The 19136-nt window shown below is 41.4% G+C and overlaps 1 protein-coding gene across 1 annotated transcript; it reads right to left on the reverse strand.

The window, feature by feature from the left end:
* Positions 1–3056: 3056 nt before the first annotated feature.
* Positions 3057–15762, reverse strand: LOC100707799 (ral guanine nucleotide dissociation stimulator-like 1). Its single transcript, XM_003443160.4, has 17 exons — positions 15297–15762; positions 13044–13333; positions 12740–12784; positions 12435–12634; positions 12170–12327; positions 11840–12082; positions 11605–11708; positions 11174–11258; positions 9603–9671; positions 8972–9058; positions 8421–8453; positions 7983–8104; positions 7208–7297; positions 6791–6920; positions 5967–6269; positions 4747–4861; positions 3057–4637 (listed from the first exon to the last, which is right to left on the reverse strand). Exons 1-17 carry the CDS (start codon positions 15318–15320, stop codon positions 4498–4500), a joined length of 2238 nt encoding a protein of 745 aa, XP_003443208.2. The 5' UTR covers positions 15321–15762; the 3' UTR covers positions 3057–4497.
* Positions 15763–19136: the final 3374 nt, after the last annotated feature.

A 19136-nucleotide genomic window follows, 5' to 3' on the forward strand; every position in this document is an offset into this window, starting at 1 on the left:
CTCTTTTTTCTGTAGGATGAGGGTTTTCAGGTCTTCAGTTGTTACTGTAATTTCCTCCTCAAGTTTCTTGCATTTTTTCTCCAGTTCTTCTAATTGTGCTTGTTTTTCTTCAAGCTTTTCTTTCAGATCTTTAGATTTTGCCTCCTGTATTAGCTTTTCCTCGTGCATGTCTGTATTCCTCTGTTGTACTTTGTTGTACATGTCTTCTAACTCCTCATTTCTGCTCTGGATTTCTTGAAGCATACACTTCAGGTCATTATGCGCTTTCTCCAGTTCTTGCTCTTGAACCTGCATGTCATTGTTTTTGCACTTCAACTTGTTATTAAGTTCCTTGAGCTCTGCGTTCTTTCTCAGCATGTCATTGATCCTATACTGCATGCCTGAGCATTGTTTTTTCAGTGTTCCCCTTTCTCCTTCTAGTTCAATGGTTTTCTCCCTCATTTCATTATGACATGCGTGTATTTCTAGACTTTTCCTTTGTAAGTCTTGGAGAATAAGTTGTCTTTTCCTGCATTTTTTCCTGTTGCTCTTTTTCCTGAAGAAGCTCTTGGTTTTTCTCCAATGCTTCATCAAGCTGTACTTGCAGCTGCTGATTCAGGTTGACAGCGTGTTCGAGATTCCCATGGGTCTCCAGACTAACAGCCTGTGCTTGTTGAAGCTGGCAGGACATTGTTCTTAACTCATGGATGTTCTGCTTCTTTTCTGTCATCAGGCTTACAATCCGCTGCTTAGCTTGATTAAACATTACTCCCCAGCCCTCATTCATGATGTCCACGTTGGGCTGCTTCTGTTGGTTCACGAGCATTTCCTTGTGCCTTTCTTCCAAGTCTTTGTTTTGGCCTTCCAGTTCTCTGTATTCAGTTTCCAGTTGTTTCTTCTCATGAACCACTTGTGCATTTCTCTGCAGTACTTCATTAATCCTTACTTGCAAGACTTCATTTTGTTTCTTCATGTTGTGAAGTTTGCATTCCATCTCTCTCTCCTTTATGTCTTGCTGTTTCTTCTTTCTGACTTTAAATTTTCTTTTCTCATTTCTTAGGTTTTTCTAATTTACATTTTAAACATGTTAAGCTATTTTCCAACTTTTTCTGTGTGAACGTCAGCTATCATAAGTTCTGCACTTTTGTTTTCAGGTGAAAATTTCTGTATTTTCATCTCATTCAAAATTTTTAACTTAAAATTCAGCAATTAATTTATTCAGTGCATACATTCAGATTCAAGCATTCACACTGCAGTTTCTTCGGAAAACGCACTTTCTAGTTTGGCTTTGTACGTTTACAAAAGATGTTACTGTTAGCTAGTTAACACTTTGTGTGGTGAGCAGCTTCACTCTTCTCCACTGCTTTGAGGAAGACACGGGACGGCAGCGGCACGTTGCTGGGAAGAGATAGATACACTTTATAGCGACCATATTTGTGTAGGTGGAAAAAAAATCACAGTATCTTATTTTAACTTGTGTGTTTGTGTGTGTTTGAACCTTTGAAAGAAACAGGCGCAAGCAGTAACGACATTGAAGTACCACGCACGAGCGCCTGCAGGGGTCAGTGACGTCAAGCATTGCGGAAACCACTTCAAACTAAAAGTATATAAGTATGTTTAATTATCTTTTAATGCGTCGTCTATTTGCAGTTTTGTCCTCGCTCGAAGTGTAACAGGTCATACTTGCTTTTTAGCTTCTGAAAATAATTTAAAAGGTAAGTCTTGGAGGAACTGATGAGTCAGTCTAATAAAAAAAAGATGAAAATAGTGGAAAAGAGATGCATTTTTTGACTTTAGAAAGACGTCAATTAGTCTGTGTCTTGTTTTAATTAGTTCTTGTTTCATTAGCAAAAAATAAATAAAATCTTACTGGAACACCTTTAGGTTATATTAATTTGATTTAAAGCTCACTAGCCACTTTTTCAGGTGCACCTGTCAAACTTATTGTTAACACAAATATCTAATTGGACACAGTTATACTGCAGCAGCTCAGAGGATTTAAGTATGTAGACATGGCCAAAACGGCCTGCTGAAGTTCAAACAGAGCATTAAGAAGGTGACTTTGAATGTGGCATGGTTGTTGGTTCCAGATGTATTGGACTGAGTATTTCACAAACTGCTTATCTGCTGAGATTTTCCCACACAACAATCTCTAGGACTTGCAGAAAATCATCCAAAAAATATGAGATATCCAGCTAGCAGCAGTTCTCTGGGCGAAAATGCTTTTTTGATTTCAGGACAGAAACACCAGACTGCTTCAAGCTGATAGGAAAGCAACAGTAACTCAAATGACCAGTTTTAATCAAGGTAAGCAGAAGACCATCACTGAATTATGTAACATGTCAAACCTTGAAACAGATGGGCTGCAGCAGCAGAAGACCACACTGGGTACCACTCGGAAATGGAGGCTTTAATTCAGGCTCACCAAAAATTGGTCAACGGAAAAACAAAGTCTGGATTTCTGCTGTGAAATCTGGCCTGAACATTAAATTTTGTATCATTAGTTAAGGCGGAACTATTGGCACACTCAGTCCAACCTATCAACACCACAGCTTACCATAGTATTGTTGCTGACTATGTCCATCCCTTTATGACCACAGTGTACCCATTTTCTGACAGCTGCTTCCAGCAGGAAAACACACCGTGTCACAAAAGCTCAGATCATCTCAAACTGGTTTCTTCAACATGACAGTGAGTTGATTGTATTCAAATGGACTCCACGGTCACCAGATCGCAATCCAGCAGAGTACCTTTGGGATGTTTGGGAGTTATTAATCTATTGCACTCTCCCACAGCATGTCTTTTGTCTCATCTCCCTCCCCTCAGCCCTGCCTCTCTTCATGTTAAAAGGGAGTTTTTCCTTCCCACTGTTGCCAAAGTGCTCACTCATAGGGGGTCGTCTGATTGTTGGGGTTTCTCTAGATTATTTCAGGGGGTTTTACCTCACAATATTAACCACCCTGAGGCGACTTTTGTTGTGATTTGGTGCTATATAACTACAATTGAATGTGGTGGAACAGGAGATTTGCATCCTCTGGCTACACCACATTTGGTAGAAGAAGACAGCGAGACAAATATAACTGACAAAAGTGTTTAATATAAAGCTTGAGATACAGCACTGTATTGCATATTGAATTCTGGTTTTAAAAAGCAGAGTCCCTCGTTTTTAACTGTAGTTCTTAGTCATTAAAAAAAAAAAAAGGGGGGGGGGGGGGGGGGGGGTTAAAGTTGAAAAAAAAAAAAACTAGTTTTCAGAATATAACGTAGAGGATCAAGAGGAAAGGTCAGTGAGATGACAGAAGTTCTTAAACTTGACACATGCCATGCGTGTCAACTCATAGTGCAACTAATCTTTGCAAATACTCTCTGGATCTTTAACTGTATGGTCGTCATGCACTATCGCAAGTTTTGCAGCAACTGACATCATTGAAATGATTAGATCTACGGTACATGAACTCCTCGTTAGGCTTGAGGGAGGAGGGAAAACAAAAACATAAATCAGGCCATTTATGCAACGGGCAAATGCAGTCTTCAAATGAAAGACACAATTTGTTCAAGTATTTAAAAAAAAAAATAATAATAATTACAGTTAAAATATTCTCCGTATTCATCAAAAATGAGGAAATTAAATTATGTACAAACATTTTCTTTCAAAATGCAAAGTATTTTGAGCTGAGACGACCCAGCAGTCAAAAATATGTTACATGAAAGTGCAGTCAGAGTGAATCACAAAGGAGACACTGTAAAAATAAATAGATCAAAAAAAGAAGTTTAACAAGCCGACTTTACTTAGCCAAAGCACTAACACTGAAAGCTAATCAATTCATAGAATCACAGTTACCCCCCCCCCAGCATTCAGCAGCAGTTTCCACATGTACATCCCCTCCAGTCCATCAAAAATATCTGCTGCCTCAGTTACCCAATCTTAAGAATGTAATCCTTCCAGTCGGAGCTGCCAGTCGCACACAGTGAGTATCACAGCAACACCGGAGGAGCAATTTCTGAAACTCCCAGAGTACGCACTGATCCCTGATGATAACGGCCCCGCCCACTTCCCACACGGAGCCATCTCAGAGCTGACAGCCTGCTGCGGGGCCCTGGGATTTCACCGCCTTTATGCAGCAACTGACCCCGATTCCCTTTTTAACGTGCCAGTTATTAACAGCACTCAGCTGTGCAGGGGAATATCCAGTCAATGCTCAGTGTTCACATATAGATAGGCCACTGGAGCCAGCATGTGTTGCTCAAGAGAGGAAGGCATTATTCTGTGCCTCTTTGGGTCGAGAGATTTATTGGAAGTGACATTTTTGGAGGCAAAGAAATGGGTCTTTTTCTCCCCTTCTCACATGTCCTATGTGGGGAATCTTCTTGTCCTATTTTAAGCCCTTTCAGCAGCCAAAGATGACTGAAACAGAGCACGCATCTTCCTCAAGAAGCCTCTAAAAATAAAGGCCATTATGCAGAAGCACAGCAGAGCTCAGTTCATTTTGCAGTCAGAGAATTTGCACATTAAAGTTTCTACTTTGTGAATCGTCCGAGACTAGCGGTTGCTCTCAGTGGTTTCTTCTGGCTTTTGTGCTTGTGGCGCAGAACAAAGTCAAAGTTGGCTGTTGTAGACATAGCATAGAAGACGTTTGCCTTGTCTGGTATGAGAAACTCTGGAAAGATGAAAAGAAAAAGAAAAAAAAAAAAAATCACTGTCAGAAGAGCATTTTCCTTTCTGTTACCAGTTAAGCATTTTTTTAAAAAAAGGAGTTCTCTTCTGACCTTTGCTCTGAGAGATGACCTGTGTCAGGGTGAAGTCCTGCCAGGTCATGTGCTCAAGGTGATGTTTCTCCAATGCCCTCTGGATCACCTGTGCAGTTTTGTCCTGGCTGGTCAGCTATGAAAAACAAAGAATAACGAGTGCTGTTACACATAAACACACACACACAATAGTGAAGACGGAAGTTCACGCACCACTGCGTTTAAGGAGCATTACCTCTTTGGCTCATATTACACATTCAAAGAGCATTGCGATAGCAATAGAAGTATTCTGAGCCTTAAGATGTAGCCCTGTCCCACTCACAACTGTGACCTTCACAGAAAAGCTTATTTTCAGCAGGTGGAACAAAGTTTCTCTGCCCTCAAATCTGAATTTACCGTTACCATACAAGTCTGATTTTGTGACAAATGATGAGAAGGATCAGTTCTCCTGATCACATCCACTGAGAATGAACTACTGGCTGTAGCACTTGTTTCCAGGATATAACTGAAGCTGGTTTCACTTTTCTAAAGTTTACTTATACTTTTGCAGATATGAACGATATAAGACAAATTATTTGAATCGTAGGTATCACACTAACTACACACCGAGATAGAAAAGCAGTAACAGGTGAAGTAAACGCAAAAGGCCAATCGTATGTTCTGATGGTCCTTATGGTCAAACTGAATGAAGATTTGAATGAAGGGGCAGATTTGCTAAGTGGGGCGAATTATTGTGAAGGTTGAAGGTCGATCTATAAACAGCGAGCTGTAATTTGTATACAAAGACCGAGCCAGTTCACTTCATTCTACCAAGGGAGGGTAAAATATCAGCGGACCCAATGAGGGAAAGCGACACAGGCCAACTAACTCAAATGTATATACTAAAGTGTATATTCAGGTTTTATGCATGTGTTGCCTCGCACTGAAAACAGCAAGGCGATTCAGGTTAATGAGGAGGCTGAAGGAGTGTTTTTGTTATAAAGGGACAACTTCTGATAGAAATCGTTGGGTGCTACGCATGAGACCCTGAAAAGGTGGATTTATCCAGAGGAGAGCTGCATTATTACAAACATTCCACTAGTATGTCATGTACGATGTGTAGAACAGTAAACAACATTTACTCTTTGTTTAAAGATGACTAAGTGTAATTAGAGATCTTAAAAAACAAGCAAGCAAATAAACAAACTGCCAAATTCTCCAGTTACTGAACATCATAAGTCACAACGTGATGATGAACTCACCAGGATACTTTTGTACATGTTGCCGTTGTTGTGGCCCAGATCCACGCTCACCCTGATGATGCAAGAGTCATCCACCTGACGGTTGTACACGGGCAGTGAGGTCATAGACACCGAGCGCTTGTGGTAGGCCGCTTGAGGCTTCGGCCGAGCCCCCCCACAGGGTGAGGCTGCGGAGCTGAGGTCTGCTTGGCAGTCAGGGGAGTCTGCAGACGAAGCAGCTGAGATGCTGGGAGAGGACGAGGAAGAGGAGGACGAGGACAAAGAGAAGGACTCGGACACGTTGTTGTAAGAGCTGTGAAAGGACTGCAGAGGACAGAAGATGGGGGACAGAAATGAGAGAAAGAAGACTGCTGAGTATTATTGTGTTAGAGTATTTGAAGCCTTTCACAAGTGTCTGGTCTGCAGGGGACAGCGAGGCTATTGAACCATGGTGAAGCAGAGAACTGCGGGCCATTAAACACCACTCCAGCTCAGCTAAGCACCTCCTCGATACAAACTCCACTTGTGGAGAGCTCACGCTAGTTTCGATTGCCCTTTTGTGAAGCAGAGATTATGTAACTTTTTCAGTTTTTAAAAAGGCATTCAGTGCATTTTACTTCACATTAGGAATGTTTCGGGGGTTTGTTTGACTACTTAAAAAGGGCAATTGTTTGTCCAGTGTAAATAGTGACTTATTCTAAAACCGAGAGACCCGGTCTGAAGGCACAGCGTGACAAAGCTTTCAACAAAGACTCCACTGTTAATGCAGCCAATGACAAAGGATGGACACAAAACATTCAGGGAAACGATTGCACTGATGCACGCAGCTAAACACAGCCGTTTACCTGCAGCTTGATAGAACAGGTTGGGTTTGGGGAGGACAGATCCTCCATCTCAGATCCACTGGATCCAGAAGACGAAAGACTGATCTGGTCAGCCGGCGGTTTCTTAGTGCCGTCACTCGCCATCTTGAGACTGAAGACAGAACGAGTTTTCATTAGAAATGCCACACCCGCCCCATTCAGTTACTTGAACAATGTAGTTTAATACCAGAGTATACACATCACACAATTCACTTCCATTTTAGTGCATACCACAAGTTGTAATCTAAACATCTGATTGTTCTTGTACTGCGGTAAAACATGGGTCAACAAGTACTGTGAACCAGCAGTGGCTTAACTCCAAGTTTTGCGTGCAGCTCTTTGTGCTTAGTATAATGTGCATGTTTGAATATGCAAACTGGACTATAGCATGAGACTCACAAGGAGAGTTTCATCGAGAGTGTGCGCTGGCTCCATGGAGGTGGCGAACACAAGTCCACAGGAGGCTCCAGGTGTCTCGACAGCTCGTAGCTGTAATAAGAAGATGTTAGTGAGCACCGGGGTACCTGACATCTTACTGACATATCACTTTATTCCAAACTCAAAAAATTAAACTCAGAAAAAGAACTCGGGGGGGGCAGACAGACTTTCAGACTTTCTGAAAGGTGCTAGCGGACATCCTCCCATTCTCAGTTCTCAGTTTGCACATCCTCTCCTCGCATGTTAATCAGCGCCACAATTTGGTGCACAGAAGGCGAGGAAGATACGAGAGGGGGAGTTGAGGAATTTTACAAATTCAGACATTCTTTGCCTCAAGCAATCTCAGTTAAACAGGACATTTGACACTGCTGCATCACGTCTAGGGTGAGTTACCAATTTACAACATGACACAACGAGATAAAGCCATCATGCACATTTTAAATATCAAACACATGCAAGCAATGAAGGGCAGCAAGTCTGGCAACACTGATCATGCATCTTAAATATTTACAAAAAATATAATTTGCTCATGAATACAAAAGGATTCGTACTTCTACCACCAAAAAGTGAGCACAAACATTATCAAATGATCCTTTGAGTGGAGTAATATCAAAGGAAAGCAGCTTTATTTGTCCAAATGGAGATTTAACAATCACATGACAGTATTATGTACATTATATCTTCTCTGATGGCCTCCCTTTAATGTCCATGTTAAAATCAGAGTGTTTCAGCTCACCTCTCCTGATCAGTGAGCAGCTTGTGTCTCTGCAGCCAGGCAGCGATGCGGGGCTGGTGTCCGAGGCTGTATTGGGAACAGGAAGCCTGCAGCAGACGGATCTGTGACAGAACATCAAATTCCTGTAGGCAAGGAGAGGCATGTTGATGAATAAACAGATAAACCAGGCTTACAGATGCTTCCGCATAGTGACACAACAAAGAGATTCTTTATGGTTATACAGCTTTTGTGTTTTAATCACAGTCTGTGCAAATGTTAAAGAAAAAATAAAAAGCTTTTAGCCTGACACATACTAAGGTGTAGGAATGTAAATGTTCAAACTCGGGTAACAAAGAGCTGATGGTCTTATGTGCACCTTTGCCCTTTCCCCTCCTCCCCCTCCTCCCAGTCAAAAACAAAGCCAAACAAAAACAAGGAGTGACAAAAAGAAACACTTACCCTCCTCCTCTTCTCAAAGTTTATAAGTCCACCCTGTAAAAACAGTACACTGTTAGTATTTCATTTATTACATAGCAATCATTAACTGGATAACAAAGTGACACAATAACAGCACTAAATTAAATGATACACCCTTATGTTTTTCCATCAGCATGCAATATAAGCCAAATGTACCCGAGTTTAGTTATCAGGGGTGATTTATGCACTGAAAAGTTCTCCATGATAAGTAGTTTCCCAGGCCAAGATGATAACACCAAAACACAGTAACTGGGAAACCGAAATGGTTGAATGAGCCAAAAAGTCTCTCAGTTACTATGAGAACCAAGTTTATTTATGTGTATATAAATGGGCAAAATGCAGTTTTCCTGAGGCTGAAGTTTATATGTTTATAATCTCCCATGAAGAGCATCTGATGGCAGCGCGTACATCATTTAATCAGGTTTCACAGTATATAGTGTTGCATACACACTGAGTGTATCCAGCACATTGTGAACACTTTGAACCCTTAAGTCTATGAACTAATGTCCAGAGGACGTGTTAGACAAGCGTACCTCCACAGTGTCTGGCAGAGCAGTGTCCAGCATGGTGAGGACGGTCAGATACGTGCCGAGGTATGGAACCGCTCCACTCGATGTACTCTGCAGGCAGACGACACGTAAGCACACAGCTAATAGGGAAACTGTTATATTTTCTTGTGCCAATATAGCTGGTTTTTATTGCTTTATTGTGGCAAATGGGTTAAAATTTACAACATTCAGACAAGACAGGACCTGTTAGCAGCACTGTGAGGTCTTATTACAACCCAGGAGAATGTGCATATGACTCATACAAGACCCCAGCCAAGTCTATTATTACTGTCCTATAATCCTGGTGATCTGAGGCCATTTGAAACTTGCTCAGCACTGAGTGGGGCTAAACATAGTTTTGGGCTTGTGCCATGATAGATAGATACTCCACCCACACTCAGGGAAATCAGCTCTCTTGTGCCTTGCTGAATTGTAGAACAGGGATTTTTTGCAAGAATCCCTTTTCAAAAGCTGAAAACAAATCCTGCGTCACTCGAAAAGAGAGTCCTAGGATGACCTTGTAGTATCTGCTTACGTCAAATTCAGCCATAAATGACACTGGTTGTGTCGCATGTCGTCAGAACCGGTCACCCCCCCACCCTGAAGAATGGCTTACCATCTGTCTGGAGAGTGGACACCGTTTCAATATCCTTGGAGAAACGTTATCAGGCGTGGGACCTCCATCCTGTCACACACAGTCAGACAAAGCTATATTCAGTTCAATGTTATTTGGATCATTTCTCCTCCCGTCTGTGTGCTCAGTATATGTATGTAAAGCAGCATGTAAAAGATGCCGGCCCGTGTGCCAGCTTATGAAACAGCACAGCCTCTACTTGTTTCTTTGGTGCAATATTAGATTTTATTACACATTAACTCAGATATCCTGTTCAACAGTTAGCTTTCAAAGGAAGAGAGGCCACTTGCAAGCTTCACGAGTCTCACAACAGACTCAAGCTCCCTATAAGAAGGAGTGATTGTTTTTACATCGATAAAAACCACTGGCTGAATAAAACACTGAAAAGTGAAGGAGGGGGAGGTCATTTTTCACTGAATAAAGCATGTTATTGTGAAGCTGTGGTTGCTATGTACAGAAAGTTTTGGTGATCTAATCCATTTCTCTATTGAACACTTCTACAGTAGCCAGACACAAGATACGGCTGACACAGTTCCCGCAAGGAGACTAAACTTAAAAGAAGAAAAATGGAAAACATTGCGTTCTAGTTTGCCATCAAAATGCTGGTAAACATTTTTGTAAATATGAAATCAAAAATTAAACTTGCTTAAGAGTGAAAAAACAAATGAACATGAAACGGGAAAACAATCACCTCCAAACTAATATTCTCCAAACTTTAAGCATGTGAAATAATCTTTGTAGCTTTTAAAACGTCAGATTCTGTTGTAATTTTGGCATTAATGCAAATTTACAATCAAAACAATTCAAGATTCTGTGTTAAAACTGATCTTAGTGATTTCAGTTAACCTTGAATCCCAATCATCTCAATTGACTGCTGAGAGGAAAAATTATGCACAGCTGCTCGGGCTGACCTCTCTGCACTGGTAAACATTAACCTTAGATGCACACAGAGTTCAAGAATCAACCATATGCATTCACTGTGCAGAGTTATGGGTGCTCGCTTTTACTGAAGGATATGAAGAATTTAAATGTTTAAAATTTAAAACATTAAAAAAATGATAATGGATCAGGAAACAGAAATTCCAAGTAAACATTTACCACCATCTCCGCATAGCTCTGAGCACCTGCGGGCTTATTTTGCCTGTTCATTAGCATGTTTCCCAATAATGCCTTCTGGGTATTTCAGAATAGCGCCAGAATCAAACATTGTTCTAAGGAAATTTACACACCTGGTGTCAAATGATGCACCACTCAAACACGTAGACTCCTCATAAAGCAGCAGGTAACATTTATGTACTACTTCCTTCCCTGTCCCCTCTCTCCAAACTGCTCAGAGCAGATGGCTGCTCCTCCCTGAGGCCTTTTCCTGTGAAAAGGCAGTTCTTCCTGCCCACTGTTGCCAGGTGTTGGTTATAAGGGATCATTGGGATTCTCCCTTCAATATATAGTATTATAGGCCATTTACCCTGAACTAAACTTTCAACATGGCATAAGTCTAAATGGACGAGTACAAGTGCAAACACTAAAGCATATGTAAGAAGTTTCAGTCTCACCTCCATCAGGAACTCTCTGTTGGCCAGAACACAATTCTCATCAGGGAAGGTCTCACAGAGGTTATCAAACGCAGCCACGTTATCTCTGCAAAGACAATGATAAAGAGCCATAGCCATTAGATATTTTAATTATTAACAATTATACAGGATGGCAGGAGTTAAAACTTGACATATTACTGCCCGTTTACACCATTAAAGGAAAACCACAATAAGTTATGTCTCACTCATCTTTGAACTTAGATTTTGCTTACTGCAGCGTTTCATGACCCGACCTATAATACGGGTCACCTAAAAGCCCAGCATTTGCTGACTCGCTCCGTAAATTGAACTTAATGAGGGTTCAAACCGCTCGTTAAATGATGATTATGTAGCAAACTACACAAACAGCAAAAGCAAAAGCGGCCTTTGAACCTGCAGTTATCCAACCATACCTGCTGACAGCCGCCCAGGTCTTCCTCAGCCTGTAAACGGCATTGGACTGCAGTGCCGACAGGATCGCCTTGAGAGAAGAGAAGTTCTTCAAGCGACGACACTCCTGTACAATAAACTTGTACTCAGTGAACGCACATCATTTAAAAATAAACCATTAGTACTTCTTGTGTTGTGATTTAGAACCAATATTAGCATCCATCCAAGCTGCAAAACAACCACAGCATTTCAACTGACCTGCGCTACTTTGATCCACTTCTCTATGATGCGAGCCCTTTGCGCTGGCGAGGTGGGAGCTAGAGGAGAGGAAGTGGGACTGCCATCTGTAGGCCGGCAGAGCAGCGACCCGATGACCTGGTTGGTTACTGCATTGAACTGTGCAATGGTGGCTCGGGTGGTGGGCGACATGTTTTCCTTCTTGTCTCGTTGGGACCATACACAGCCCAGACACTGGTATGGGACCACTTTGGCAAAGAGAGCCTGAAATATCAAGAAAACCAAATCAGGCTTTGATCATTATAATACAACATGGGGGGAAAAATGGTGTAAAGTTCTCCTCTAACATACAGAGTCCACTCGAGTGAGCTGTTCAGCAATGGCTGCAGCAGAAAAATCCATGATGCCACCTTGATCCTGAGAGTTTTCACTGCCTGAATCTTCGTCACCAGACCCCAGATCATCTTGCTCAAGATCTGCAGAAGCAGAACTGCCACTTGATGCCACTTCTGAAAGAGCCAGCATCAGCAATAATCATAAAAGTGCAATCACACCTCGAAGTAAAGTTGCGCGTGGCCGTAATTGCTATGGGTCATGCTACGCAGCGAAGGATCACCTTCTTTCTGGAATGTCCTGAGCAGCTCCTCAGCTTGCCCGGCGAGTGAGCAAAAGTTGGGCTGGCTGCGCATGCTGTCATGCACCGCAGAGCTGATCCTCAGGTGATCCAAGAGCAACCGAAGCGCCGGGTGTAGGGGAGGGTCCCTGAAGTCCTCGCTGTACTCATCCAACCACGTCTGGACAAAGGCCAACAGAGGGCTGGAGAAGGCAGGAGAAAAGCCGTTACATTTTTAAATGACACATTAAGCCAAGGAGACACAGCAGAAACATAACAGAGACATGCTTCATATACACTTTACCTACCTCCGGTAACATTTGCCATTATCCAGATCTGACAAAACACTGTCTCTGGATATAAAACACAAACAAAAATTCATGTGTTATTGTTTTGTTTGCATATTATAAATACCTGCTGCTAACCACAGTCTAAAACCTTTCTGTGCATAATAGCTGTTGTTGTAAGCCTCTGGATAATGAGCACCTGCAAGCTACTTATTATTACATCAAAGCTGGCAGGAGACCACTGCTTCATCAGGTGGAAACAACGGATGAGAAGATCCTCAAGCAACACAACAGCCAACTTTGCATGTACAACAAGCATCGGTACCTCTGAAAGAGCAGCTCTATGAGCTTCGTGGGGTTGGTGAAGGTTCTGTACGTGGAGAGGAAGATCCTGCTGTAGTCCTGTTCCTGGCAGCCAAGGTCGAGGAGGTGATTTACAAGCAGGTCCAGGGTGGCGGCCTTCAGTCGCCGTACCTTGCAGGTTCGGTACTGCACGAAACCAGAGCATGGGCTTCCTTCAGTAGCATTTGCGGAGGACGGGACGGGCTCTCGACGCAGGGTGACCCCGTAAACAGCACCGTCTTCCATCTCCTCGCCCCACTCCTGCACTGGGTTCTGAGAACAAAAGCAGGGATCATCAGTGCTGAAAACATGCACATACACACACACGGTATATACCGAAGAATGTTTCAGGTCACACGAAAAGGTAAAAATAGCAAGCCCTCACAGCCAAACACACAGATGATCCTGCAGAAAAACGAGCAACACAAAAAGCCACACTGATCCCACATGAACCACAGCAACTACATAATATTTGTTTATAGTCATAACCAAGTCTACTATCAGTTCACAAACAAGCTGTGCTAGCTTGAGAAAATACTTAGTACTCATTTTCACAACGCAGAAAGCTAAAATTTCCTAGAATTTTACAGGTACACATGAATGTTTTTGGACAAATAGAGCTTTTAGATCAAAAGTTATCACATCAAATATTACATCAAAGCAAAATTCTCACTGAGCACAAAGTTGCCATCACAGTGAGCAATGAAGAAAATAATAAAAGGGTGCACTGGAGGACTATGGTTGGTTTGTGCCAAGAGCAGGTGTCATGTTTTTAGTGAAACATAATGGTTTATCATTACATAAAGTTCAAACAAGACACCTGACCCGATCTGAAACTCAGTGCACTTAAGACAGGGAAATGGAGGTTTAAAAAAAAAAAGAACATTGAATACTCAGCACTTTTTTAATTATTAGTGCAGCAGAGAGTAGCTGCATCATAATCTGCAAAAGTTGTTTGAGGGGAACCGAAAACATCTTTTTTTTTTCTTTTCTTTTTTTAAACACTCAAGACTGAAAATCAGCTGCAATATGAGGACAACTGTAAAATGTCACCAGTAACAAGACTGAACGGTTTCTCATCCATTTCTATGTCTACTTAATCTTGTCATATCTTAAGTAAATAATCAAAATTGCTTCAGCTGAGTCTGAGATATCGTGACTTTAGGACATACAAGCTCAAATAAATAAAAAAAGTTTCTTGATGTTGAAACCAAAGACATGTTGCTTTCACATTCTGAAAAAACTCTGCTTTACACATTAACTCTGGACTGCACCTCTAGATGCTCATAGCCAGTGCGAAGCAATCTGGGTCACACGAAATTTATTACTACTGTACACAGCTGAACGAGACTGAAAGCTCAGTACTGAAAACAGTGTGTCATAAGCTCAGTCCATATATGATATCCATATATCAAATATGGGGTGGGCTTTGCACAGACACAAAGCTGATAAAGGTATCAGACTGTTAAAAGGCTCCGGACATCTCATTTAAAACCACGGTGGGAGGTCTTGCATGCTTTTTAGTCAATCATTTTTAAAAAGCCATTTTGCAAAGGCAAACGTTCAGCCTCCATGTCTGCTAACCAGTAACACTCCAGCCCCATTGTCCTTCATACTAACTGGACTCAGAGCAGCACAAATGGAAAACTGTTTTCCACTCACTGTGTCACCAGTGTGCTGGCGGTACTAAGCACTGCCAAATCCATCTCAGAGTGAGAAAGCATAGATATTTATTATCTGACTCTGAGTGCAGCCGATCACGGAGGTTAACAAGCTGCTTTGGGGTTCAATGATAGAGTTCATCCAGAGGACCCAACGAGACATAACCGGGGAAGCAAACATGTTGTCACTCTTGAACTTCTGTAGGCCTAACAATACGTTTGAGTCACAGGAGCATGTGTAGGCATGAAAATGACGACTGCTATTCAAGTTGCACCTTTTTCCCAAGCAAGCTCTGCAGCTGGCACAGTGACAGCGTTCAGATAGTACAAAATCAGCTTTTACCACCATAGCCCCTTTACTTGACCTTTGACAGCAACCCTGTTTTACGGGTACATCAGGACTGGGATTATTATGATAGATGGGAACACATTTAAAACACACTTTGGAGGTCTTTAAACGTTTTAAAAGCAATGATATTCAAATATAACGCATGAGAGGAAGCAGACTTTGTGCAGCTTCATAGACGAGCCTGTGACAGCCCACAGCCACCTCCAGCACAGGTCTGCAGACTTACCATCGTTATCTCCCATTTTCCCATCTCGCCGGGTCGCTTAAGGAGCGCCGAGTTTCATCTCAACAGGTCCTGAACCTAAAATGAACTTCCAGCCTTCCCGAAGAGTAAGGTCAGGGCTTCATCTTCATCCGAAAACTTGTTTCTTTGCTCTTTTTTTGTTAGTGTTTTTTCCCTCCAATAATTTCGTCTCGAACTACATTCGCACGCCGTTTACAATTAGCGATAAATCCCGACTTCCAGCGGACCGTCTTCGCTACATTTTATGCCGATATACAAACGCGGAGGGTCGTTTCTATCTATTTAAACCAACGCGGACGGCATCTCAACCCGCAGTAGTCCTCTAACACCCTCTGCGGACTCTCCTCGTCGACAGTCTCCCTGACTAACCGAACCTCCCTCGACTTTATAAACAGAAGGCGACTCCTGGAGCCGAGTGAGTGCTGAGGTGTGTCTGTGAGCGGAGGGGGCGCTTTGGACTCCGCCTTACTTTTTCCCTTTAAGGACAGGTGCTTGCTTGCATGTGTTTGCTAAGAGTTAAATGGAAATATAGATACAGTGTTTATGGCTATAAACACATTTTTGTTTATTTGGGGTTGAAAAAAATACAATAATTCTGTGGGACTATTTTTTGCAAAACGCAGGTTGACGAGAAGCTCTAGCTAACTAGCTATGCTACCAGCTTGCTCATGCTTGCTGTTTCATGCTCCAGTTTTAGAGAGCATGGACTGCTAAAGTGAGTCTATCTGGTTTTTATATGCAAATAAATAAATATAGCCTAAATGGTTTCAGGACGTTTTCCACACATACTGCAACCAGTAGCATGTACAATTCAACTGTAAGCAATCTTTTAGGGAGAAAAATAAGTGCACACCTGCCATCAGTTCAAGTGACTTTTATTGAAATTGTATCAAGTTCATCGGCTCTTCAATGCCTTCCTTGACTTGCTGGTTCCTACGGCGGAACCAGAGCTTAAAAAACATTTCAGGGATCTCATTGCTGAAATGTATTAGACAGGAAAGGGTTGCAAAAAAACTCCCAAGGCATTACCTATACTATGGAATACAGTAAACACAGTAATCAACAAGGGGAGAAAATACAACTGGATGTCCCTCCAAAATTGATGAAAAGACCGGTTAGAAGCTGCAGGAGTTCCAGGTGTGGACTGGTCATGTACTACATGTAACAACAATGTATGTAGTCTTCATGTGAGCGATGTGGTAACGAGGAAGGACAAAGAAAAAGACATCCATGCCTAGCTAAACTTTGCAAAAACATACATCAAGTCTCAAAAAAGCATGTAGGTAAGTCTTTCTTATGAGACCAGTGTTGATTTTTTGTCCATAATTCCAAAAGATATGTTTGCCACAAAAACAGCACTGTACATCACCAAAAATACCCACATTGAAGCACGGTGGTGTCTGTGGGGCGCTTTATCATCAGCTGGAACTGGAGCTTTAGTCAATGTGGAGGGAATTTTTTTGAACTGACAAATACTAGTCAGTTTTGTCGAAAAACCTTCAGGTATCTGCTAGAGCACTGCAGAGGACCTTTGAGCAAAGCAAAACCCCAAATATACATCCAAACTAACAAAAGAATTGACTTTTCAGATTAAAGACTTGTAGTGACCCAATTGTAATTGTTTTAAATGACATATTATACTGTATATGCACTAGAAGCCTATTTAAAATGCTACAGTATTAATCACCCAAAAAGAAAATGTGCATTCTGGGTAATTAGTGTTTAAACTGATGCTCTTGATGCTAATACCTAGGCTGGATTATCATATAGGCATTGTGGACACTGGACCAGGGTTTTGTGCCACTTGGCAGCACACCCAAGCAGCAAATTTTAGGTTTCGGTGCTTTTATAACCAAAAACATGGGTATATATTTTTATTTCTTCATAACAGAATTATTATTTTGTAGAATACCTAAGCTCATGTTATGAAAGAGGGAAAAGGAGGAGGAGAGCAAGAAAATCATCATAGAGACAGACATTAAGAACAGGAAGGAGACAACAACAGTTGTATGAGAACATTTCTCTTAATCATAAATCATCCTTATGAAAGGATGATGGTTCATTTTCCTTTTAACATTAGATACTTTAAGGTTGAAGTTGTGATGGTTACTTTTCATTTTCCACTGAGATGCTGTGCTCTCCGTCATGATTCAGAGCTATTATGTGTGTATAGGTCTTGTCATTGAGGAAAGAAAAAAAGTTGGATAGGTCCCATCAAACATTTGTGCCCAGGGTTTCCAACTTTATCATGTTAGCATGGCTATTTTTATAGTGGGGTGTTACTAAGCACTATCATATTCAGAAGCTGTCTCCTACATCATCTGCCTGAAACGTCTTCATCAGTAAGCTCCAGTAACTACTCTGTAAGTTCAACATTAGACCATGTTGTGAGATACCAAAACAGGCCATTCAGGAACAGAGTCCATAGCCTCTCCTTTAGCAGGTGAATGTAAACACAGTCTTCTAATGTCAAACTCAGCACATGTCACATCATTTTCCACTGTGAACATAAAGCATATAAGCACAGAGCTTGCTGGTTACTGGCTGTTCCAAAGGGTTACACAGAAAACACAAGTATGGAAAAATGTGTGAAATTCAAAGTAGGAGAATGTTATCAGGATCACCTGATATGGTCGTAAGATCAGGACATCTGCAGATTTCTGTCTGTCACTGATTCCACTGATATGTTGTTGCTAAAAAGAAAGTAAGTTTTATGTAATTAAGTATGTATTTTGTTGATTTTTAAGCTATATTCAACTTTATTGTTGATGATCTGTATGGAAATATATATATGCTTAATCCCCATGTTACTTTTGTTCTCTAACCTATGAACTATGAGGAAATAAGTGCGTATGTGCGCTCATGTTCCGTCAGAGTCCATTGGCTCCAGCGTTTCGTAGAGCCAACTTTTCTGTGAAAGCTGGCACTTCTTTTCTGTACTCGGTCACGTCCTTCTTTTATTGTTCATGTGAAACATTCAACAAAAGCATCACATTGTCTTTGTTTAGTCTCCTTCAGGGACTCACTGAAACACTCGGCCACGAACGCGTGATCAACTGCTGCCTGATGTTTTGGGTCACAACTATTCATGAGCGCTATCTCATACAAGTCGTATTGAAGTGTTTTGCGGTAACAAAAGCAGTGAAACAATTGATAGGAGAGACTTCCTGATTCTACTTTGTCTCAAATCTCGGTGCAGATCACGTTTCCATTTTCCAGCCAGAGCAGTCCCTAAAGCTACGTCACTGCTTTGACACTTACGACACCCTTAGACGTCATCCACCAAATTCTAGTCACTGTTCATGGTGTTGGCGTCATATTCTGTTGGAAGGCCACAGGCACTAGTAACACGGGCCAATTGTAACACGTTCAGTCCCTCAAAGCAGAAACTTTGTTTTTAGGAACGGTGCATGCTAATGTGCAGAATTCATTCACTTCAGCAGAAAAGTGATTTTGACATAAGAAAGTTACTTTTGGGGTTTATAGTCTTTTTATTTTGCTGCCTAAAGTATAGATGAATGTGAATTTAAATTTAGGTCAATTGTATCCTCGGATTATATCCATGATTATATCCAAGCTTTGCTATCTAGAATACAAGACTGGAACATGGATGATATATAAAAGGAGCAGAATGTAACAGAATTGGAGCACCGCTGTTTGTCTATCCTTGGTACCTTACTAAATGGACACATTAAATGTAAAATGATTTAAAATAAAATTTAAAAATTAAAATATACATTTTTGTTTAGAGTGTTTTATATGTGTTAAAACAGTATTAGCCTACAAAAATGATTTCCTATAGACAGAAAGGAAGTTTCTCTG

This window comes from Oreochromis niloticus, linkage group LG4 (genome assembly GCF_001858045.2).
Source record: "Oreochromis niloticus isolate F11D_XX linkage group LG4, O_niloticus_UMD_NMBU, whole genome shotgun sequence".
Lineage (NCBI taxonomy): Eukaryota > Metazoa > Chordata > Actinopteri > Cichliformes > Cichlidae > Oreochromis > Oreochromis niloticus.